General features: G+C 45.1%; 1 protein-coding gene across 1 annotated transcript; it reads left to right on the forward strand.

Moving 5' to 3' along the window:
- Positions 1 to 412: 412 nt before the first annotated feature.
- Positions 413 to 8,854, forward strand: LOC140932804 (fatty acid synthase-like). The gene is given in 11 exon segments (XM_073382314.1): positions 413 to 559; positions 835 to 1,861; positions 2,340 to 2,498; positions 2,694 to 2,972; positions 3,309 to 3,697; positions 4,164 to 4,475; positions 4,580 to 4,897; positions 5,260 to 5,490; positions 5,820 to 6,135; positions 6,897 to 7,025; positions 7,841 to 8,854. Coding segments are annotated over 11 exon segments (3,528 nt in total). The 3' UTR covers positions 8,062 to 8,854.
- The last annotated feature ends 16,230 nt before the right edge of the window (positions 8,855 to 25,084 follow it).

The raw sequence follows: 25,084 nt of genomic DNA on the forward strand, positions 1-25,084 counted from the left end.
AGCCCTGTTTTGCCATGACTCTGAAACCTGAATAACCCTAGGGAGAGAAAGGCAAATATTAAAGAATTCAGAGTGTAAATAATATTTCTTGCAAACGTTAATTTCACTTAAACACAAGAAAACCATAAACATTAATTAAACACTGCAGTTTGACAACTTTTGTTGGAGTTTTAAATGATGAATTTTTTGTTGCCTGCCATGGTGATGGAAATAGTTGCAGCTTGGCGCTCTGGGTAGAGGATTAAATCGGGGGGGCGGGGGTGGAAGTTGCTTGTTTGATTTTTCTTAAATCATATATCCAGCTAATTGGTCATTGGTTGGTTATTGTGAAGAGCTGTCTATTACCATGCACTGATTTACATCTCTCAGTTACAGTGTAACCTCTCCTTTGGGACACATCTATTTAAGGGACATGTCCACAATTTTGTCCTCTGTTGAAGGGACACCTCTGTTTGGGAAGAGGACATTTTGGGTCCCGAAACCTGGGTTTAACCTCCATTCAGAGGACATCTTAGCACTCAAAAAGTTACTGACCATAAAAAGCATTGATAAGTTTAAGGTATAAACCCTTCCATTTGAAAAATTTATTTCTTAAATGATTAAGAATTTTGCAAAATAAAAATTACACAGGCCTATCAAGCTAGAGCTGAGCTTTCAGAAAATTGATATCTGAGGTGTCAATTTTTACACCTAAGGTGTTATTTCCGATTTATATCGCAGGCTCAAAAATTCTATAATTCCGTATTTCTGCCTTTCCCTCAATGGCTAGGAATAAAAAAAAATTGAAACTGAGATATAGAGGTGGAATTTTTTTGTAATGCCCTGTAACTTCAGGCCACCGTAAAAATTCCAAAATATTCTGGGAAGTGCGGGAATTCAATACGTTTTATTCCAATACACCTCAGTAGTGTGTTTTTGAAACCTCCCAACCTGACAATCGAACAAGCCACTTACCTTCCAGCATGCCTGGCGCTGGCATTTCACGCTCTATAAAAAGCAGCGGCTGGCGCCGAAAAACAGAAACTTCTTATAAATGAAGCCAATCGTGGTCCCGGACCAGCAGCAGTATTTCTGGGAAAAACACTGGGCCACAGAGTGTGCTGCACAATCCCAGACACTTGCAGTTCATCCACGAAAAGGCTTCTTACTGATTTGGGTGCAGAGAGTGTAAAGCGACAGAGTTCCCCAGCCTACAATGATGATTCGATCGACCAGTTTGACGCCGTTTTGTTCTTAAATCCACCGGGTCCAAATGCCCTTCTTAGGAGTGGTCTTAGTCTGAGAAGGGGAGGAAAAGTAGTTATTTTGAGTACTGAGTTTGAGGGAGATGTCATCTTTCCTGCGAACAAGAATTTCAAGTATGAGAGAGAGAATATACTAGACGTTTTACGATCGCCGACGGCATTCGAGGAGCTAACCATGAAAAGTATACAAATTCTGGGGAAAAACGGAGTCTCACAACAGCTTTTCGAAATGCCGGTTGAGTGTGTAGACTTTGTAGTATCAATCAAAGCTGCAAACGAGTCCACTGACAAACCCTCATCTTTTAAAGATATTGAACCACAGTCCTTGGACATTTCTTTTCTCATACAGTCACTTGGAACATTTGAAGAAGGGGATCACCTTCAGGGCATCCCAGTGCTACCCCAAGGCTTAGATGGGTGTGGTTTGAAAGAAAACAAATCCTATCTGGTAGCAGGAGGAGTGAGAGGATTTGGATTTGAAGTCGCCAGATGGATGGCAGAAAACGGTGCAAAGTCTATCGTACTTCTCGGCTGCTCCATGCCCTCCGATTCCAAAATTCAAGAGGTGCGTCAGATTGAAAGGAGCACCGGTACAACGATCCATATAATTCAGGTAGGTAGATTTCTCGCAACCTCACTAAGTCATCAAACCTTTTTACTCACGAAAAACAACATTTTAGAAAAATATTTCAGAATATGTCTACAATTCATAAGAATTTTACATACTTTGACTTCAGAATGTTAAAATTGCAAATTAACGTTTGCTTTAAAGTAGGACTTCTTTTAGTCTCAGCAACATTAACGATACTTTTTCACACATAAATAATAACGTTTCGCCATGAGTGAAATGATTATTGCCACTGATCACACAAGTGCATGTAAGACATTTTCTTAATAAACAATCGTAAAGAGTGAAATTCTACCCCTCCACAACGGCGACGTTTTGCGTTTCGGTGGATGTTCTTGTTTTAACGGCCACCTTCCGTCAGCGGCAGCTTATCTATTTCCCCAAAGTGGCTGAGCTGGAAGTTCCACTGCTTGACTTCAGTAATCAACTCATTTATTTTTTTCTCTTCCGATGGCTTCTCCAAGTAGACGTATCCAGCCAAACACAAATGTTGGCTTTGAAAGAGCGCCTTCAGTCCCTTCCAGATGTCGCAGGCATTGTACACACTGCTATGGTTCTTAGAGACGAATATATCAAAGACCTGACATTTCAGCATTTCAATGAAGTTATGGGCCCAAAAATCAAAGGTAAAACGGCAAACCAACCTAACTTCTCAGATCCTTCCAGGCTTATTGTTTTCAGCAGTTGTCGACGCCAGTGTTTTAGACGTCGGTATGAGCTAACAGGTTTGAAAACAGTTTTAAAGAAAATAGAAACAGTGTTCTCTATAAGAAACTTCGGCTGATAGTAACGAAAACGAATTTTTTTAATTCCATTTTTAGGCTCCATGTTGCTACACCAAATGAGCTTAGAGATGGATCTGGATTTCTTCGTGATGTTTTCGTCCATGGCGTCAATCGTGGGTAACATGGGACAATCTTCATACTCGGCTTGCAATGCTTTCCAAGATTCTCTCGCTCAGTACCGGAGACATGTGCTTGGTCTTCCCGGACTTGCAATAAACTGGGGACCAATCAGTGGGGCTGGTGTAATGGAAAGAGAAACTGGAATCGCAAAACTGATGACCCTAGCAGGATTGGGTTTTGTAGATGCAAGGGAAGGTGGGTTGAAACTTACTGTAAGCGTATACGATCGACGAAAATACTATGAGCGTTTTAAATAGTACAGCATTAATTGATGTCTTCTTACTAGGGCAAAACGTCATTGGGAAATGGCCTGACCGATTGGTGTAGGCTTGCGGCTAACTGTTCTATAAGAAGACATAGTTTGGAAAAAGATTATACACATGTAAAACTGTACGTGAAGGCAGACTTAAAAAGATATGATACCAGTGTTAAGGGGGTTGTTGGGCATCACCTTTCAAAAAATACGACAAAAGTAATTTACATAAATGTAATAAATTGCAGCCTTACTTAATGAATGATTTGTGTTCAAAGGTGTTAAGCACATGGTGAAAGTGTTAACTGAAGACCCTGGTCGCTGTCAAATCTCAATGTTTGATGCAGACTGGCCTCGATTCTTGAAGAGCAATACGGGGCTGAAGAAAACTCCGCGACTGTCCATTTTAAGGTCAACAGTAAATGCTCCCGACAACCAAACAAACTCAACGGAGTCTCTGGCCCAAAAAATTGTTTTAGAGAAAGACGGAGAAAAGAGGGCAGAGCTCATAAACGAATACATTACTGCGACAATGAGTGAATGGACTGGAAATCCCTCGCCATCAGAGACTGATCTCAACACAAGCTTGTATAGCTATGGAGTAGACTCCACCGCGGCCTTGACGCTAAAGATGCAGCTTGAAATGAATCTGCAAGTTTCCTTTGAGGTAAGAAATAATTCCTTGATTATCACGTTGGTTATTAGTTATGACATGTAGGTGAATATCGTCACAAGTCGGCCAGGTGCATAGCTGTTTACACAGAGCTGTAAAGTTGTAATGAGATGTGGTGGGTCGGTCTAAAGGTAAAACAAAAGTTCCCTTATTTACCCTAGGCAGTGTTTATAGCACTAATGCTATTGGGGTCGAGCAAATTCCTCAAACAAATTATGTATATCAAACATAATAGGGTTAACAATCCCAGCTGGAGAGAGGCAAACCAGATGGCTATTTACAAGCATGGTCGAGTTAGCTGTCAGGGCGGGACTTGAACTCAGGGACTCTGCATTACAAGTCCGGCGCTCTAACAGCGCGGCCACGCTGCCTCTAAGGTCCAAACCAACATTGCTTGGGACCTACTGCCAAGGAGTTTTTCCCTGTACAAAAAGTTCATAAAAGAGGCCTTCTGTTTCAGGTCTTCTACTTCATGCAGCCAGACACAACTCCTCTTAAACTGGGAAGAGACATAACTGCCAAGATGACTGAACGAAGTCAGGGAAATCCTCCAACCAATGACCAGCCTCAAAATGATAACAGACAAGAGGCTGAGCAGGCGCAAGTACAGACAACAGATGACGTATCGCCTATAACTGAATCGTCTGAAATCAGAATACAGGTTGTACCGCTGTACACTCCAGAGGGCTCAGCCATAAAGTTTTTCTGTGTCCATCCGTCGCATCGTTACGCGATGAGTTTGGTGCCGATTGCGACAGGATTTCAAGGACAGGTAAATTCAGATACTAAAGCATATTTTGCGGAGATTTATGATGTCATAAGTATGTTAGCAGAGTGTTTATTAAATATGGCCTCTTTTTCGTTCGTTTTTTTTAGGACTTAGTTTCCTTCTACGTACTGGGTTACACAGACCCAGCAGCAGTAAGTGAGGACTGGGGTGGAGTGCGTGAACTTGCAGCACATTACGTTCAGTTAATAACCAAGGAACAGCGTCATGGCCCCTACTTTTTGGGTGGATATTCATACGGAGGACTACTCGCCTATGAAATGACTTCCCTGATGACAGAACATAATCAGAGGGTGGAGTTCGTGGCAATGATTGATACATTTCCCTGGGTCCTGCAGTCACGGACAGTCAGCAGCAGATTACCTTCAATGCAGGAACATGAAAATTCGCAGCGTCGGCATGTCGAGGTTTGTCATTACCTTGGTCTAAAAGGGGAGTCTAGTGTTAAGAAGTTGTCTCACATTAAAATGGTCTTTGTGGCATTGACAGAAGCTTACAATACTGACAAATCATGCGTTATGGCGTGTTTGAATATCTTTAGAAAAACAAAAACACTTTGTTTGAGAGGTTATTTCACACAAAAGATACTGTTTAATTTTCACCTCTCTTTTCATCGTTTGATATGTGGTATGAAGCACTGTCTCCTCATTTTTAGTATGGTCTTCTGTTTGATATATGCATGACTTCTGACAAGAAAAATAGTGAACTAATGTTTCTGTTGGATATATAGCGTGACAACAAATTCTAACGGCCAATTGTTATCCTCTAGCTCCAATTTGAAAATTATCTGAGAAAGCTGGCAATAGACTCACTGAAAATGACATCCGATGAATACCATAAGATGAGAGAGCAGAACACTAAAGAATGGATCCTTGATGAGCTAGAAAAACGGGGTCTTGAAAGGGGTTTAGCGATCCACAATTTGAGAACACTGAGAGAGTCTCTCTTGAAGGATCAAATGGTTGCCAGTAGGACACATCTAGAGTGGCAGCCCGCAGAGGTATGGGCTTCGTCTCCGTTTATTAATGTTCAGATTTAGAATTGTTTTAAACAAAGGTCACGTACCAACATCAAAAATCAACCAATCTGTCACGAGGTTAGTATTGGAGAGTTTTGCGAACTGTTACTAAAAATAATATTCATTTTAAATATTTTCTTGTTTTTTGAATGCTTGGACGACAAACATCGTTAGCTATCATTTATAACAAAACTTAAGTTAAATGAGTTCCAAAGATTTGCCACGCCCATATAATTTTTGTGAAAACAAAGAACTTTTCAAGATTCAAGGCCTTTTATGAAAGCATTTTTTTATCTCCCGTTTGTCAATAGGTCCGTTACCGAGGTCCACTCGTGTTCCTCAGATGCCAAGATACCTGTTTCTCGCCCAGATCATCAGATAGCGTCGAAGAGATTTGGGGCCAGTTGGTTGATGGTGGGATAAGTGTGCTCGTTTGTCCTGTAAATCATTATTGCATGAGTGAATCGCCTAACGCTTATGTTACTGGAAGTATCTTAGCAACTGCTCTAATATTCAAATACCGTTTGCTGTACCCAGAATTCCCCAGACCCACGAGAACGTTCAGTCAGAGACGAGCCGTAGAAAAGCTTTCCAGTGGAGTAGTTGTATTCCTCCACTCAGAGAAAGGTAGGTCTGGACTTCTACCCAAAAGGGCCAACGTAAGGTAAATTAAAAGGTTGCGTTGTCCATTTGAACGCCAAGGAGTTGACGCAGGTTGTTGCAAATTACTTTTTATTAATCTTTGCTTCAGCTGAAGATACGAGAATACTTTACAGTGTGTTTCACATGGCTGCGTGAAATCGATGTATGCGCCAGAGCTTATTAATAAAACTTAATTTTGCAAATTTACATAGTAAAAAAAAAAATTTCAGCATTTTTGGATGCTTTGCTCTTATTTACCTGCCACTCACGTTTTACTAAATTCAAAATGTGTTGTTCCTTGTGATTCTTTAACATAGACACCCTTGCTGTGAGGGTAGGAGCAACCATAGCTACCTTTGGAGCAAGGCTGGCGCAGTGGTGAGAGCACTTGCCTCCCACCAGTGTGACCTGGGTTCGAATCCAGGCATCGACGCTATATGTGAACTGGGTTTGTTGCTGGTTCTCTCCCTTACTTCGAGAGGTTTTTCTTCGGGCACTCCGGTTTTCCTCTCTCCTTAAAAACCAACACTTTCTAATTCTAATTCGACCTGGAACGCACGGACACGTTTCAAAGAGTTTTTGAGGACTCCTAAGTGTTCAGTTGTAAACAAAAATAGTTTACATTTACATTTACAATCAGGTCCAAGACCATTGCTTTTTTGTCCTCCGCTTTTCGATTATTTCATTAAGAAGGTTTCATTAAGTATGCTGTATTTCACTTTCCAACTCCTTTCATTGAAATATAGGACATAAAAAGCCTCATTTTGGAGAAGTTCATTTCAAGGAGGACGTTCACAAACTTGAATTAACTTCACAAGCCGATGAAGGAGAGACACATGAAACGGAAAAAACAAAAAAGATCATTGACTTGAAAGGTATGAACATTATACCCTTATGGTTACAGTAAAACTCCGCGACTAAGAACCTGGACTTTAAGAACCTGTTACTAGTGTAAAATTTGCCAGTTAAGCCCCCTCTATAATAAGAACCAGTTTAGCCTAAATTTGAAACAGGTTCTTTTTTTCTAAAATCTGTGAAAAAATTCTGTACACTTTGGTAGATAAGATATGTCAACATTCAGAATCCTCTTTCGAGACATGGGTGCCTTATCACTCCAACTGCAATGCAATGGTATGCACGTTTTATAATGAGGAATAAGCTGAACCACTAAATACTCTTATCTACATTGTATTTTTTCTTTAGAAAATTAAGAAGCTAAATAGGCTAAATTTATGTGCTAACTACCATTTATATAAGAACCTGTTTACACTAACTTGGAAAAATCCAGGTTCTTAGTCGCAGGGTTTTACTGTACTTTATTTTTAAGGACCTTTTATTATGGCCTTTTAGTGCCTGGGATAAGGAAAACAAGTCCACCCAAGGCCCAAAGAAGTGAGCCCCACCCCCAACCCCCCCCCCCCCCCCCCCCCCACTCAAAAAAAATAATAATAATAATAATAATAATAACCTAAATATTTAATCTGGTGGAATAAAACACTTTCTAAAATTGTTTGTTCTCTGTCTTATTTCAATTCGTGCGTAATCAGTCAAGGTCAAAAAAGAATCGCTTTACAAGTTATGTAATTGTTTCAATACAAAATTGCCGTTATAACTCCTCGTAAACAGACTTTAAGCTTATGCTTGCGGTCAAGTCTTTACAAAGAAAGATCCTTTTTCTTTCTTACAACAGATCTCTGTATGGTCCAACCAGGAATGTTAGTCGCCAATGCTAGGAGGTATGCCGGCCGAAAGCGAAGAGTTGGAGCCCATCACAGTGGAAACCTGAGGCAAATCGCTTCTGTCATTACAAGGAAACGTGTCTACAATTTGGAATTCACTGATTATTCGGATTTAAAATCATTCTACAACATGATCGAGGCTGTTTTTGCAGTCCAGTTGTTATCCCGGTAGATATCAAGGAAACTTGAAGTTTAAACAATCCTTTTAACTTGAGGGTCCAAGGAAACATGCGCTGAGAAGAGCAAAACTATTATATAAGGGTTCATGAACAGTAGATTGAGAGTATAAGCAAAGAAAGGATTAGAAACGCTGTCGCAAAGTTCTTGCCTGCCACTTAAGGAAAGGGTTCACACTCAGAAGCTCTTCCCCAAAGATTTTGCCTGCCATTTCATATTCATACAGTTCTCAACAAATATTGTTTGAATTGATCGTAAGCATGTTCTGTTATTTTGTGATTTCTTGAGATTCATAGATTTTCCTTCGTCTAAATTCATTAAGATTTGAATTAGATTTTATTGAACCTCGACGATTACATTGGTGTTACTGCTATCACCAAATTCTAAGTAGTATATTCGCCGAGTTTAAACCAACCTTCTCTGGGCAAGTCAGTTTCTCAGACGATTAATGGTCCATGTTTTCCTCTCCAGACGATAGTTTAATTTGACCATCTGGGATGAGGATTGCTCCTATGAAGGACGGGAGAAATAATAAAGGTAGCCGTACATGCCATTCTAGGAAAAGTACGCTAAATTCCTGATGGCCTGCCTACTGCAATCATCCTCTTCCAGATTATATTATGTTAGAACGGGGCATTTGAACGCAAGCTGCCAACAAGAGAGAGAATAAAAGGGCTGGCCCCTTTTAATACTCACTTGGCTGAAAAGGCACAATAGGATTTAAAAATGTCATTGCAGCTTATTTTATGATATCAATATGATTACTTTTATAGGTTATTAAGACGAAATCCACCAGGAAACTGGATAATTTTATTTTCATTAGACAAAAACCTTGTGCCAGAATAATTTAAAGAATATTGCATTCGTTTTTATACCTTTAGCCCTTGAAAAATTAATGTAAAAAAGAACGTAACGTGCTTTAAATTATTCTGGTTCAATTAGGTTTTTGTCACCTGAAAATTAAAATTACTCAATTTCCTTATGAATTCCGTTTTAAACTAATTTTAGGGTCTCCAATGGGTTTTAGGGATACGGGATTTGCCGTATTTGGAAGCCGGGATTCGGGATTTTATTAGCGTGATTTGTGATTGGCACTATACACTGGATATAACCGGACGACGAAGCCATCGGGATTGAGGGATTGAACGAAAATTTTGTTTGGGATGATGGGATTGAAGAAATTTATTGGGGACCTTCTAATTTGTTATCAATGATAGTTAATCCGAGTTTCGCTAAAATGTAGAATGTGACAAATGTTTAAAGCAGTGTTGTTAACATGCTAGAGATTGCGACAATAAAAAATTACAAAAAATACTTTATAGCATGAATGGAGAGTCTGATTGCTGGTTTAGATGAAGGGCCTGGCCTGGTTACACGCGATATCACGTTCAGTTTTTACGCGTTTCTTTGGCGTCGTTGTACGACGCCGTGTAACTTCTAGACTGTTCACAGACCCCTATTTTTTCGTGAGATCGTCGAGATACAGCGCGTCTTACCATTAATGGCGGGTATCTTGATTTTCAAATGTGCCGAGGGGGCGGGCGTCGGGGATTATAGTTCTAGGGGGAGGGGGCGAGAACACAAGACAACAATTCTCTTTATCTTTTTCTGAACTTAGATACAATGATTTTGAATTCAACTCCTGAAAAATCCGCCAACATTTGAGAAATTGAACGAGATGTTATGGAGTCATGAAATTTGAAACGGCGTGACTTCACTTTATAAGTAAGGTTTTCGCAAGCCGTCGAGGTTGCTCCGCATGTCGATCTTCAAGTTCATGTAAATGCCGCGCATGGACACAGGCCACATTGGAATCTATAAACGACACATTGTTGGTTTTTCAATCAATGGCTCTCTGTCACGCACATTGAGTCATTAGTCAGGTTTTGTAGACTCAGAAAAATGGGATGGCATATATCCGCTGAGACGTGATTCTGGTAGCACCAAATTAAAAGAAAAATCTCACTTGCTTCCTTGGCCAGTGGTAAAAGCTACCATAGTTGAAGTCCCCAAAAATCCATCAGTAAACAGTTCGTTCAATCAAAGGTTTGCGATCATAAAAATAGACAACCGATTAATAGGGCTTTACACCCTCCCCGCTCCCTTCCATCGGATCGTGTTATAATTATTTACCAGGTTTCCATTTGTTAAGCATAAGCTAACCTCTTTCAGTGTTCTCGGTTGTAATTTTTCCGCATTCATCAGACCCACATACAATGTGGGTCTGATGAAAGCGGAAAAAATACAACCGAGACAGATTAAATTTTCATCAGAGATAACTATGACGTCGACTTGTGCCATTTTCCTTGATATTAAGATTCCCTTTGCCACATGTTTTCAAGGTAAAAGTTAAATTGGTCCGTTCAATTCTCAAACTGCCTCCCTGACACTTTGTGCCTCATGGAACACTGTGATCCAAGAACAAATGAACGCTGGTTTGGCCCCGGGAGGGAGGAAAGTTGTCCCGTGTGGAACGGTCACTAGCCTATAACCGAGCTCCAAAATATAATATATAGATTTAGCCAGGGCTAAAAGCGAGGCCCCCATTAATAAATTTATAATTTAAACCAAATCTCACATCGAGTTGATAGCCTCATAAGTACACCCAAAAACTGGCAATCATCTTCGATCACATTTATTAAGAGCCATAATGGCTCTTGATCACCGTAGATTAATTAGGCCTGGAAAAAAAATTCCGGCCGAATTTTTTGCGTTCGACAAGTTTATTTTACAAAATCTTGCCAACAAATCTGGGTGCGTGTAAACCAACCTTTTATATCATTTATACATCACATCTGAGGTGAAACAGTACTATGAGGCGATGAGGCACTGTTTCTATCTTACAGACCTCGGACAACAGAATGCAGTATTTCACAATATTGTGATACAAATTGCTATTCAGGACGATCGAAGCACGCGTGGGCTTTAGCCGTAAACAGTTGAAAAAATTTTCAAAATCATCTATACGGCCAGCCGGTTCTGACTTTTACAGTGCTAGCAGTGGCGAGTGTTTGAATGAACATTAACACAGTTACGCTCCAACATAATAAAGAATTTATTATGTTTATTTTTTAGTTTAAAACGGTTTAGCGCGCGGCATTTTGAGTACTCCGGGAAGCGTTGTTTACTGAAAGACTGAAAACAATCGAAAACAACGATTAAAATTACAAGAGAGAGTACTAACAATCAATAAAAGAAATATAATTCGGTGAAACATATACAGAGACGACAATTTTCATTCAGGAAGACAAGTATTAAAGTGTCTCTAAAAATCCTGAGTCTTCGAGCTTAAAGCTGAAGTTTATGTTTTAAGCCGGCTTCCCGGTGTTTGCTTTTTTCAAAGACGAACTCGAGGCAAGAAAATCGCTCAAACCTTTCTTTTACAGTTAGAATTATAACTAAATATTCTTTGAAACGTTTTCTTTCTATTTGCGGTGAGAAAATGTCTAAAGGCTTTTTAAAGATCTGTAAGCTTATAACAAACCTGATACTCGGTCAGATCATTGTCTCAAATCTTACAAACGTGCGTAAACAAAATAGCCGCATAAACTACGCTCGACTTCATTAAATCAGGAATAAAAACAAACATCAAATACAATTATTACTTAGGCTTACCACTCGAGATGCAGCTCCTGAAAGGTATCAAGTAAGGCCAGTATCGCTTCAGACTTTGAAAACCCTCTTACGCATTAAGCAAGATGAAAACGAAAACGATGCCATCCGAAATCGGATTTCCATCTTTGACTCAACCAAAAACCCAATAAACAAACTAGTCATGAATAACAGAAGACTCCTGATAGCAGCTGAATTTCATTTTGTACATCCAGTGGAAAAAGAAAGCTAAAAACATCACAAGTTGATGTGATGTAATCGCTTTAGATGTCCCATTAGTCTTAGCGGGCGGGCTGTTTTTACCATGTGCTCCTTGTACTTGTACTAGCTCGATTAAAGCTGTTGTGTTATAGCCTGTTTCGCCTCTCAATAACATTACATGGTGTCAGAAGTGGGATCGACGAACCATGACATCTTTCCGAGTCCAGCTACCGGAAAAGTTTGATTTCAGTCGTCAAGAAGAGTGGCCGAAATGGAGCCGAAGATTTGAACGTTTCCGCCAAGCGTCTGGCCTGGCGAAAGAAGAAGAAGAGAGCCAAATAAACACGCTTATCTACGCTATGGGAGATCAAGCAGACGATATTTTGACCTCCTTCAAACTTTCCACGTCGCAGCAGAAACAATATCACACCGTTAAAACGAAGTTTGATGAACACTTTGTGGTTCGCCGAAATGTTATTTTTGAGCGAGCAAAGTTCAATCGGCGCCGCCAAGAAGATGGCGAGACTGTTGACACATTTATTACAGCACTGCACGCACTCGCTGAATACTGCGATTACGGAACCCTAAAGGACGAGATGATCCGAGACCGAATTGTGGTGGGCCTTCAAGACTCAAAATTATCGGAGAAACTCCAACTTGACCCGGAATTATCTCTGGCTAAAGCGATCAATCATGCTCGACAAAGCGAAGCTGTAAAGAAGCAACAAGCCCTTTTGAGAAACGACTTCAAGGATTCTGAAGATGCAAAGAAAAACGTCGACGCGGTCAAGGTAACACGAAAGAACCCTCCGAAACTCAAGGATGAAAATGGGCCGAAACCTAAGAAAACACCGCTAAAGAAACCGCCTTCTCAGCCTTCTTCGACACGCTGCGAACGCTGCGGAAATCTCCCGCCTCACAAGCGAGCGAACTGCCCAGCTAAAGACGCAACTTGTTTCAAGTGCTCAAAGAGAGGCCACTGGGAAACTGTAAATCGTCCAAAACGGTTGGCGAAGTGGAAGAAGATGAAAATTTGTTTCTTGGTGAAATAGGAACTGAAACGAACAACACCTTTTGGTCAGTAGATCTGATGCTTAATAACGCAGAAGTTCGCTTCAAGATTGACACTGGAGCTGACGTGACCGTAATCCCTGATAAGATCTACGAAGCGCTACGACCGACTCCAACCCTCGTAAAATCAAGCAAGACATTGTTTGGTCCAGCTCATACTTCACTCCCTGTGCGTGGATGTTTTGTGGGAAAAATCCAGAAAGGAGACAAAACAACGGAGCAGGAGATATTCGTAGTGAACGGTGCCCGCAACGCCCTGCTTGGTCGTCCAGCTATAGAAACTCTTGCCATAGTACAAAAGGTTGATGCTGTGGAAGCCACAAACCTCAATGCAAAGTTTCCAGGACTTTTCACTGGACTTGGAAAACTTCGAGGTCCTGATACGTCATGAAGCTGAAACCCGCGGCCAAACCATTCGCACTCAGTACTCCCAGGAGAGTTCCCGTACCCCTTCTTACAAAGGTCAAAGAAGAACTTTCCCGGATGGAACAAATGCAAATCATTTCCAAGGTAGATGAACCAACTGAATGGTGTGCTGGGATGGTAGTTGTACCAAAAGCTAATGGGAAAGTACGCATCTGTGTTGATCTAACAAACCTCAATGAGAGCATCCTGAGGGAGTTCCACCTGCTGCCTAGTGTAGACCACACCCTAGCCCAACTATCTGGAGCGACCGTGTTTAGCAAGCTGGATGCAAATTCAGGATTCTGGCAAATTGGTCTATCACCTGAGTCAGCAGAACTTACCACTTTTATCACTCCATTTGGGAGATTCTGCTTCAACCGCCTACCCTTTGGGATAAGTTCAGCCCCTGAACATTTCCAAAAGCGGATCTCACAAGTTCTGGAAGGAACTGATGGTGCCCTTTGTCAGATGGATGATATTCTAGTCTTTGGCAAAACGACTGAAGAACATGATAAACACCTGGAAGCAACTCTTCACAAGCTCCAAGAGGCTAACCTCACTCTGAATGAAGAGAAGTGCGAGTTTTCAAAACCTTCAGTCGAGTATTTAGGCAGCATCATTGATTCCGAAGGAGTACGTGTTAACCCCAAGAAAGTAGAAGCGATACTGGAGATGGAAACCCCCAAGAATCAGTCAGGTCTAAGAAGATTCCTAGGCATGGTAGTAGTAATGGAGGCTACTAATTGTACTAACCAATCACAGCGCAGCAAAAATTGTCTCGACCAATCAGAATCAAGCATACAGCCCATGTGACCAAAGTGACGTCAAAGCTCCCAAATATGGGCATAAAAATCACGTGACCCCCCACAAGTGGTGGATCCGCATACTTGGCATAGTTTGAAAGGACCGCGTAGAACCTGGGTACAAGGGAGTCACTCAAACCAAAGCCCCAGTCCCTCGCATTCCCGGAAGTCAATAAAAACACACTCTATTGAGGACAACATCACTGCATGGGTTTTAATGAACGTACCGCGTAAACCCTAAGTTACATCCGGGACGTATGTGAGGTCCTAATGACGTCACGCCCATTGTTTGACATCAATACGCACAATAAAGATAGGGTGTTTGCTTCCTGGCTGAAGGAGTCATACAATGCGGATGAGGCCATGGAATATAATGATTGAATCCTAGCAATGACCAAGGTTTGATCAAAAACAAATCGACATGAAAAAAAATACCTACAAAAAAAAATGAAATGACATTGTTTAGAGCCAAGAAGCAAACTGAATCAGAAACACTCGACCATTGGCACGCACGAGGCGGTGTCTTACTGTCCAATGAATAACTAGAAAAACAAAAAAAAAAAGACTTGTTTACAAAGTGGGACGTGTGTGACGCCCTCGTGGTGTCACGCCCGGAAAAGATTGTATACAAAACAATTCAATTAACATCCAATCTTGGTTAAAATTAAAATGTTGAAAGATCCAAAGCGTTTCTGGGAAAAAAATTAACGTTTTAGTTTGAACAAATGGAGTAAGCTGGCCTGTCCTTGATAATTGATGATACAAAGTTTATGAGGGATGGGCCAGCTTCGGAAAATCAGGACATCTTGTAAGACCCAAAAAGAATCTAAAAAATAGATTTAAAAAAAATAATCATGAACATCCAGCAGGGGTGGCGCCACCATGCAGACCTCCCCCTGCCGGGTGTTCAAAATTCCCAATCCATGCTCTCCATCATGGCACAGCCCCGACAAGGTTCATGGAGTTCGGACACATGCCGTAAATAAATCCAGCACCGTTTACAAACAAAATATAATCGTCCCGTCAAATTTTGGAGGGACCTGGAATGACGGTCTATCACCTCGGCAATGGCTGAAATAAGAAAGGGAGATAAATGGCTCGCATGACAAAATGAGAATCTGAAAAAAAAATAAAAAAACATGTTTTTAAGGATGGGGTGGGTAGCCCATGCCTTGCAACATCTCGCACCAATAACAGGGCACGTGTAAGTCACCGACAAAACGAAAGTTCAAATAACAACGACAACAGAGTAATTTAATGGGTCTCGGAAATGGAAGATGAATCCCCGATCCAGTGTACCACTGCACGATACTGCCGAGGAAACACCATGCAGCGGAAGTACCATGAACCCTGTGGGTACTGAGAATGGTAAGCGAATCTACGAAAAAATTAATAATAATGGTCTAAGCCATGAGTAAAAAAGCAATGCGGTCTCGGATCCAGCATCTGTACCCATAGATTTCAATCTCGGTAATCACATCTAAAAATTTAATAATAATGGGCTGAACTCATGAAGACTATGGATGATTACAGAATTGCACGAAATGATAAACACTATGAATATGGTATTGTTGTTGCACGGCAAGGATCCACCCCCATTCGTCCATCGTAGAAATCACATCTGAAACGTTTCATGAAGACTAATTACACATCGAACCGTACTATAATGACATCGCAATTGCACGGGTCTAATCCATCCTCCATACTGTTTTAATGTATAATGAAAGCCTACAAAGAGGTGGAAAGTCGAATCAAGACGGGAATACTGGTACGAAAAAAACCGGCTTGCAAAGGGCGGATCCATTGCGTATGATGACGCAACAAACAATGCGTGGCTGTAAAAAAAAAATTTAAACTAAAATTAATCCTCTAAAAACCCTAAGGCAGCCAAATCCGGTTCACCCACAGGACCCTGGCGCCGGAGAAACGAATTAATACGGAACGTCATTCGCAACGGCCAATCGTCCCAGTCCCGATGGTTGGGGTCCCCACTCTGTACATAGTCCACAATATCATCTTCGGTGAGGGACCCCTCCCGGTTACCAGCAATCACATCATCTAAGGTCAAACCCTCCATCATCCGCTCACAATGGTTACAGACCCCGCCAGGAGTGGGATGCGCGACCCATTGATAAATGTGACACACCGGCTGATTCTCCACATGATCCCAAGAATCTAATAAAAAAATAAAAATCAACACGAACAGGTTGGGACCCAGAACCGCGCGGCCCAATTGAGTCGAGCTCGTCGAGGGCAAAGGCACAAGTGGATAGGCCACAGCACAGTGCGTAGAAACTCAAACCCCTTGAACACGTCTAGGAATCAAAAAAAAGGACATGAGGGAAAAAAGGGACCCACACACCCGAAAAAAAAGGAAAGCCATGACACTTACCAGCCATGCGGCGGCGATGGACCTCGTGGTCGAGTTTCCGGGCAACAGGGTGGTCCCACGGCAACGTTTTGGCCCAATCACGGAGTTCTTCATGCGTGCAGCGTCTGAAGAAGGCGCGCAGACAATCGCTTCTTAAAGGCGTATGCCACAACAACTTCAGGGCGTCAAACAACATGGCGATCGGCATGGAATATAACACCAACGACGACAACGAGCTCACCATTTTGACCAGCACAACTGAACAAACTGGAATGAACCCACACAGGGCGCGCAACGTGCTTTAGAGACTCCACGAGCGAATCAGATGAGTGGAGAGCCATCACGTGGGGATAGTCTGAACAAGAGGAGACTCTAGGGGTACCCCCCCATGGGTACACCTTATCCTCCCTGGACCAGAGGGTCTAGCGCGAGTGTGTGATTGGTGGAGACTGGAGGATAAACAAGGGGACCACCACGGTGAGAGGTCAGTTGCCTAAGTTTTGCGCTGTCAAGATGGACTGCCGAGGGTTAGTTGATCCCAGGAACAAACCGTTTGGCCGCGTGTTGCCTTTAGAGGTGCAGATCAAGATTATGTTTTGGGTCCAGTGCTTTTACACCATGGACAAGCGGAAGAAGGTGGTGCAGGAGTTCAAAGGGTTACCCAAATGTGACATCACAGGCTTCCCACAACACCTGGGCGAAGACCGTTGGTGGAACCAGGTGGTGGTGCGGTTGCATGCCCCTAGAAAAAATGGCTGCCACCACTGCCACCGTCTCATGGATCAGCGACTCTCGGTGAGTAAAAAAAGGTGGTTTGACTCTTTGTCTTCTCATGACCTTGACGTTGAGAATCTTTTATATCTGGATTTCAGATTGGCATGATGGTGGAAATGGCCCGTCCATCCCCCAATCTCGACCACCTAATGAATGAGGGTATTGCCTTTGTGATTGATACCTTCAAGCATAGGATCTCCGATGTCCCCCTTGGAAAACACCCCGTCATGATTGGCAGGAGGAAGGCCTCGTACGACACGGTGGACAAAGTTATGAGACGCTTAGACTTGATCATGAATGTCATGTCAGCCATGAATTTTATTGTCCTTGATATACATTGAGATTAAAAACGTGTTCTATAGCCGTATGTCTTATTGGTGTTTGAATAAACGTTCCAGGGTGGGATAAATGACTTGGTCTTCTTCCCGCGTGCCTACAAGGGCGGTCTTGTCCTGGAGGGTGGGGAGGGCAATATAGTCCTCGGTCATGCCTTCACCTGGTTGATAGTGACCTTGGGTGGGATTCCACCATAACCATTCTTCCCGATCCACATCAAAGACATAGAGGGGTTTGCCTAAGAGCTGGGCCATGACCACACTCCAGCCTGTCCCGCCCAATAGATGCTTGTGCAACGCGTCAAAATAACCCACGGCCAAGACTAAAGACGCGGGCTGGATCACGTAATAATTGCGTTGGATATACTGGAGGCTGATGGGATGATGCACTTGTCGACCCAATCGAAACGCGGCCTGGGTCACGGTAGGGGTAGCGGCGTCCAACTCGGACTGCGTCAAGGGCGTGAGAGACTTGGCTCGAGGGTGACAGGGTGGGATGAGGACCACACACATATGCCCATACAACTGACATAATCGTTCCACATGCGTATCCACGCCTTTTGCACCGCCCGTGTAAATAGTCAGCGGCATGGTCTATCGAAAAAAATTAACAGTGATTAGGGTGATATAAGGGTGTCCACGCCCATAGGGTATGCGGTTCATCATCCGCGTACAGCAAAGGGGTTTGCCATTCCCGACACGTGACCGTTTGTTCGAAAATACGACGGGCATGGCGACAGTTGGAGCAAGTATCGGGAATCCAATCCAGGCCTTGCCCTTGAGCGAACGCCTTGTCTTTGTCATCCTTACAAGGGTTGCATAAGATCACATCCAATAATCGATCGCATCGTTTTTGCCACAAGACGCGTTGGGCATTGACTTGGTACAGGGTGGGTAAGACATGGGTTTGGCGACGTAACCATCCACTCATTTGACAAGCCCGGACATGCGCGCAATGATCGTGCCAGACCCCACTCTCACGAGTGCCATCGGTATGATCCGTGCACCAATTACGGCCCTGATCGTTGGCGGCCATCACATTAGCGGTGGCAATGGGAAGATTGGCCAAGTCCCTACACCCCTGCCCTTCCAAGACCACGAGGGGGGTCAACCTCTCTTGGAACAGTCGATACAGACCATTGAGGGTGAACACCCCAACCCGAGGCCGTTGGGGGGTAAGGTACTGGTGACACCAACGGGTGAGATCGTCCTGGATCTGATGGTAGGGATGAAACTCTTGGCGGTTATACACCGTGGACGGTTTAAAAGGCAACCCATGCACTGTCCGGGTCTGACGATCGACACGCGTCTTAGCCTTCTCGGATAATTGATCGTAGGACACGCCTTTCGGTAACAGGTATTTGAACAACACATGATGATGCCCTGTCCAGTCACACAAAGCCAGTTCTCGAATAATATACTCGTCTCGGGAAAGGGCAAACCCCTGACTGTACGCCAAAAGACCCACTTGGTTCAACGCCATGGTCGCTTACCGTCAAGAAGAGAGGATCGCGACGACTGAAAACGATCGTCGAACCACCCCGGATTTTATAACAGAAAGCGTGGGCTCTGATTGGTAAACCCACCGATCACGCCACCCTCACGAGATCCCAAGTAGAGTCAGGATTGGTGGAAACAAGATCATAGGAGGATCACGAGATGCAGAGACATGGGCTATAAAAGGCAGGCCAGACGTGCACCCAAATCATTCCGCCCAGACATGGAACGTCAAGCCACTCAACCTGCCGCGGTGCCCACAGGACGCAAACGACGCCGAGTGAGTAGTAGTAGTAAGAAACCCAAGGGGGAAAAAGAAGCCCTAGACATGGAAGCCACCCGTGAACACGAGATGACGTTGATCGGGTTGCCCCGAGCGGAAGCAGAGGCCTATCAAGCACAGGTTGTAGAGAGGAAAGTAGAACCGACCCCTACCAGTGAACTCGTGTTGGCGCTGAACGCCCTACCCCGAGCAGACCCACCACTCACCCCTTCCCCCATCGTCTCACCCGTTTCCTCCGTGAACGACTTGATGGAGGGCACCCTGAAAGACTATGAGGAAGAGTGTCTAGAGGAAGGGACGTGTCAGGAAGACCAGGACCTCGACCAGATGGACACCCAGTTGAACGAGCTCCTGTATGAAACGTGCCCCTTTCATCCGTGTGAGTACCTCTATTGCGTCAACCCCCAGACCCAATTTGGCCAATTGAGGTTCAAATGCCCCCAAAAAGGATGTCCCGTGTATTTGTTTGAAGATAGTCGGGAAGTGATGATGGAGAAATTGAAAGAAGACACGCACCCTCAAGTCCGTACCCGATTGCAACGAGGGGAGCTCAAGTGCAAATGTGGGTTGGTCCCTAGGATGAAATTGAGTCGGACCAGCAAGAATTACCAGAAAGTGTTTTTCAGTTGTGGCAGTTTTCTCCCAGGTCAAGACCCCTGTGGCTACTTTCAATGGCTCCATGGCCCCCTGTGGTCCCCCCGAGAGCAAGCGCAACCCACCCTGAGACGATGGGTGAAAGACACACCCCCTGAGGTCCACGACCATAGGAAGGCATCCGTAAGACCATGGAGCGATGGGTATGTGCCAGTCCCCCTGCTGAAAAAACACTGTTTGGACACTAAGAAAGACGATGCTTCCCCAGAGAGGGATTTTGTGGAGAGGCATAGACCGTGGGCCAATCAGTTTAAGGAAGCCGCCCAAGCCCAGGAGCGAGCCTATGAGAGCAGGCGCCATTTGCATAAGAACTTTGGTAGCTCATGTTTGTTTTGAAAAAAAATCATGTAGGGGTGTGAAAAAAACTATTAAAGACCGAGATTGGCTACGAGTGTGTGTCAGTGTCTTGATGTCGTGGCCACGCGCTTACGAAGATCCCCAGCAACCCGGGGCGTTGGGTGGGGTCCGACCCTTTGCCCAAGCCCATAAATTGAAAACCCCGCAAGCCCAAAAGATTCTCCAATCGGTGTTGAGTTATACCCTCAACAAACCCCGACGGACGCGGTTTCCCACCGCACCCACGTTGGTCTTTGACCGAGACGAACAATGGCAAATGGATTTGGTCGACATGCAAAAACTCCGTCGATGGAATCAGGGGAACAACTATTTGTTGACCGTGATCGACGTCCTGTCCAAGTACGCCTGGGCCGTCCCCATCCAATCCAAAAGCAGCACGGAGATGCTCCGAGGGTTAGACAAGATTCGTCGACAAGCCTCACCGCGACGACCGCTCCGCGTGCAGACGGATCAAGGCAAAGAATTTTTAAATAAAAAAGTACAAGCCTGGTTCAAGCAACAGGGGTGGCATCATTTTTACACGTTTGGGGATAGCAAAGCCTCCGTGGTGGAACGATGGCATCGCACGTTGAAACAACGCATGTACCGGTATTTCACTGCTCACAATACGTTACGGTACGTGGACGTGTTACAACCCTTGATCCATACCTACAATCACACCCAGCATCGCAGTATTGGGCTGGCCCCGCATCAAGTCACCCCCAAAACAGTCCCGGAGGTGTGGGACCGACTCTACGGCGCGCGATTGGACCAATCGACCCCACTACCGCCTAAATGTCGCGTCGGGGATCGGGTGCGTCTCAACAAGAAACATCGTCCCCTCAAAAAAGGGTATTTGCCCGGGTGGACGGAAGAAGTGTTTGTGGTCACGCACGTTCGTCGTCATCCGATCGTCACGTATCGACTCAGTGAATGGGACGGTACGCCTATAAAAGGCACGTTTTACGAACCCGATGTTCAAAAAGTACAAGTGTCGGACGACTCGTTATTTCGGGTCGAAAAAGTCTTGAAACGCCAAGGACGCCGGGTATTGGTCCGGTGGAAAGGGTGGCCGGCCAAGTACGATAGTTGGATTCCCGCGCAGCATGGTCCGCGTCAAAATCACGCCTCGAAAAAGAAAAAAGCGGGTACGGTTTCTCGATGAAGTGCAAGCGGATTCCAGTCGACCGCGCGCCAGTTACACGCCCTCTCCCACCAGCGACGCCGACGTGCTGAAATTCATTCAGAAGAAAGCGGCCGAACAACGGCAAACCCAACCGTGGTGGGAAAAATTGGCCAGTCCGACCAAGCAGCAATGGGCGTACGCCAATGCTTACCATCGAGCCGAAGCGTATGCCAAGAAACGAGGGGCGTTACGGTCCCCCTCCAAGAAAAAACAACAACGCCGACGCGCGGGGCGTCATCCCCCGATGCGCAAGAAGAAACCCCCCAAACCCAAGACGTGCATGACCCTGATGGAATTGGCCCGGGCCTTTCCCAACATTGCCCAGCAAGTGTGTTTTCATCCCAAACAATCGACCTTCAATTCCGTGGTAGGACGCGTCCCTCGCAGCAAACAGAAAGTGGCCCAATGGCTATAAAAGGGACCCTGCTCCTGGTCAGAGGGGACCACTCTTCATCATGAGTGAGATTAAACGCCTGACGCTGGTCAGTGATCCCACCAACGAGTTTCCCAACAATGCCAACAACAGTTTCAAGGTGCGATTGCCCGAACGGCTGGTGTTACCGGGCGCGGGGTGGCATGCCTCCTTGATGTCGCTGACCGTGCCGGATCAAGGCCAGAGCAATGCCGTCATCGCCGCGGATCCTCATACCAAAGTGCTCAAATTCAAAATGACGTATGTGATCCGCAAGTTTGTGCTAAACTCCTATCGACGGGTGGAAACCAAAACCGTGGACTGCGAAGTGGAATTGGAAGAGATCATGAATGCCAATCAAATCGTGGCGACGGGGAGTATGTTTTGGCAACGCGTGATGCAAGAAGTGAACAACAAAATCATGCACAATGTGATGAAAGAACAAATACAGCGTTTGGTCCTTGAACCCGACGAAAAACCGATTGTCAGTGCCAAAAAAAACGCGATACCCCGACTGTCCTGGAAAAAAGGTGCCTTGGTGATTCAGGCTTTGTCCGCCGAGGATTTATTGAAAGTGGACAAGAGCGCCATCACAGATCTGTTCATCAACCTGGCCATTGCGCTCAAATTTGGGTTGGTGGTGGAAAAGACCGGTCGAAACAACACGACCATGTATGAAATAGGGCCCAATCTGCAATACACGCTGCCGACAGCCTCCTACGGTTCGAGAACCCAACCCACTGGGTCCCAAAATCGCACGCCCTACGACTGGGAAGGCGAGCAGTACATGGGCATCAATCCCATCTTAGTGTTCGGTAACACAGGTTCTGTTACCAATCATGATCCCTTCCATGTAGTGACCCATTCTGGTGTGAAGTTTGTGCAATTGTCCTTGATGGTGGAATGGAGGTTGAACAATCTCGATGCCTCCTTTGAAAAGATTGTGGGGACCCGTAAACGCACCGTCATGGTCTATTCGGATCTCGTAGAATCCACCGTCGTGGGCAGTGGCAAGTATCCCTTGTTACGGGAAGTGCAATTGTTGAGAACCGGCGATGGGGAAAGCACCGCGGAACCCCTGCACCATCAATGGATCAAAGTACGAGGACAACAATTGGATATTTTGGAAGTGGAAATTGCCAGTACCAGTGGACCCCTGGCCATCTTACCCCCGGGCAAAACTTTGGTGACCATCGGTCTCAAACAGCTATAAAAAGCCACTCACGCCACGCGAGGGACCCAAAAGCACCTTCGACGTGACACCGACCCCATGCGCGGAGGCAGTTTAACGCGGTACCACACGCCCGTGGTCACCTCGCAAGAGGGGAAAGGGTTGGCCGAAGACTTGATCAAACTGGCGGGACCCCTGGTCCTACAGCAAGCGCAAGCGGGATTGCGAGATATTCAACGAGGCAAGAGTGCCGCAGAAACGTGGGCGGATCGACAGGGGCAACTCACCCGCGGCTTGAAACGGAAAGCCCCCGCCATGGTGTGGGCAGGCGGCAAACACCAAGCCAAAAAAACCTATAAAAGAGCGACTCAACGTATACGGGACATCTTTGGACGTTGAAAACAAGATGGTACGCGTGGGTGGTTTTCTCAAAACGCAAAATCGCATTCGATGGCAACGGGCCCGTGGACGGTTCATCTCGCCGTACCAAGTCGGGGGCACGATCTTTGGCAAGTCGACGACGGCGCGCTATCCCTTGATGCATACCTCCTCCCGTCTGTTGGACCCCCTGGCCATGGAGAAGAGAATGGTTCGATATGCGCGCCAGATGAAAGGGGGGGATCTCAGAAAAGTGTTATGGCCAACCAAGCCAAAGCCAGGAGGCAACGGAGGCGAAAACGTATAAAAAGGGGGGAACGTTGAACCCCAGGGACAGACCGCATCATGTCGCTCCAACTGTTTGACGTGCCCGATGTGGATTATCGGTACGAAGCCTCTCGGGGGGTGGAGTTTCAACCCGCCTTGACGGGGATCCAACCCATCACGTTCTCCATCCCGGGCTCCGACGATTATTACGATACCAATTCCATTCGATTCAAAGTCAAAGTCCGTCTGACCGATCCAGCCGCTGGGTATAATGGGTTGAGCGCTGATTTGACCGCCGCGTCAGATGCCAACAATTCCAAGAGCACGTACTGCGTCAACAATTTTGGACACTCCATCTTTCGAGATATCACCTTGAGCATGAATGGAGTCCTCATGACGGAACAGAGCAACACCTATCATTACAGAGCCTACCTAGAAACCCTCCTGAACTACAACCGAGAAGAAGGGGCCACCAAGTTAGCCCCCCAAGGATGGGTCAATGCCCTCAATGTGGTGAATATCATGGGAGCCACAGGAGCCAATTCGGATATCCCCACGAACGCTGGATGGAGTGGGAATGCAGAATTGCGTGCCTTGACGAGCCGATTGCTGAGCGAAAATTGGCACACCTTCCTCATCCGCCCTCATTTGCCACCCCTCCGAACAGGCAAATTGTTGGTCCCCAATATCCAGATGGACTTTGAACTCTTCCTCAACCCCAACACCGTCTACATGATGGGCACCCCCAACAAAGGCACCTTAGTGGCCAAGAAATTTCCAGCCATTCACCCAGAAGACATCAAAGTCACCTTGCTGATGAGAAAAGTGACCTTGAATGCCAGTGTCTATGTGAGACTGCAGAAAGAAAGACAGCTGGGCAAACAAATTGCCCGCTACCCTGTGGTGCGGAGCGAAATCCGGACCTTTTCCTTTGATGGACGCACCACCCAGTGGGAACAAGACAATGCGTTTGTGGGTCGATTTCCTGACCGAGTGATGGTCGGATTATTGCATTCCAATACCTTCAATGGAGACCTACAACGCTACCCCTTTGCCTTTGAAAAGTTTGGGGTCACCCAGATACGACAGACTTTGAATGGAGAAGAATACCCTTACAGAACCCTGCAATTGACAGGAGACCAAGCCTATGAAGATCTGCTGGGCTACGATCGATTTCTACAAGCCATGGGTGCCTACAATGAAGACAAGATCCCCATGCTACTGCCTGGAGATTGGGGACAAGGCAAGAACTGCACGTTGTT

This window comes from Porites lutea, chromosome 1 (genome assembly GCF_958299795.1).
Source record: "Porites lutea chromosome 1, jaPorLute2.1, whole genome shotgun sequence".
NCBI classification, from domain to species: Eukaryota; Metazoa; Cnidaria; class Anthozoa; order Scleractinia; family Poritidae; genus Porites; species Porites lutea.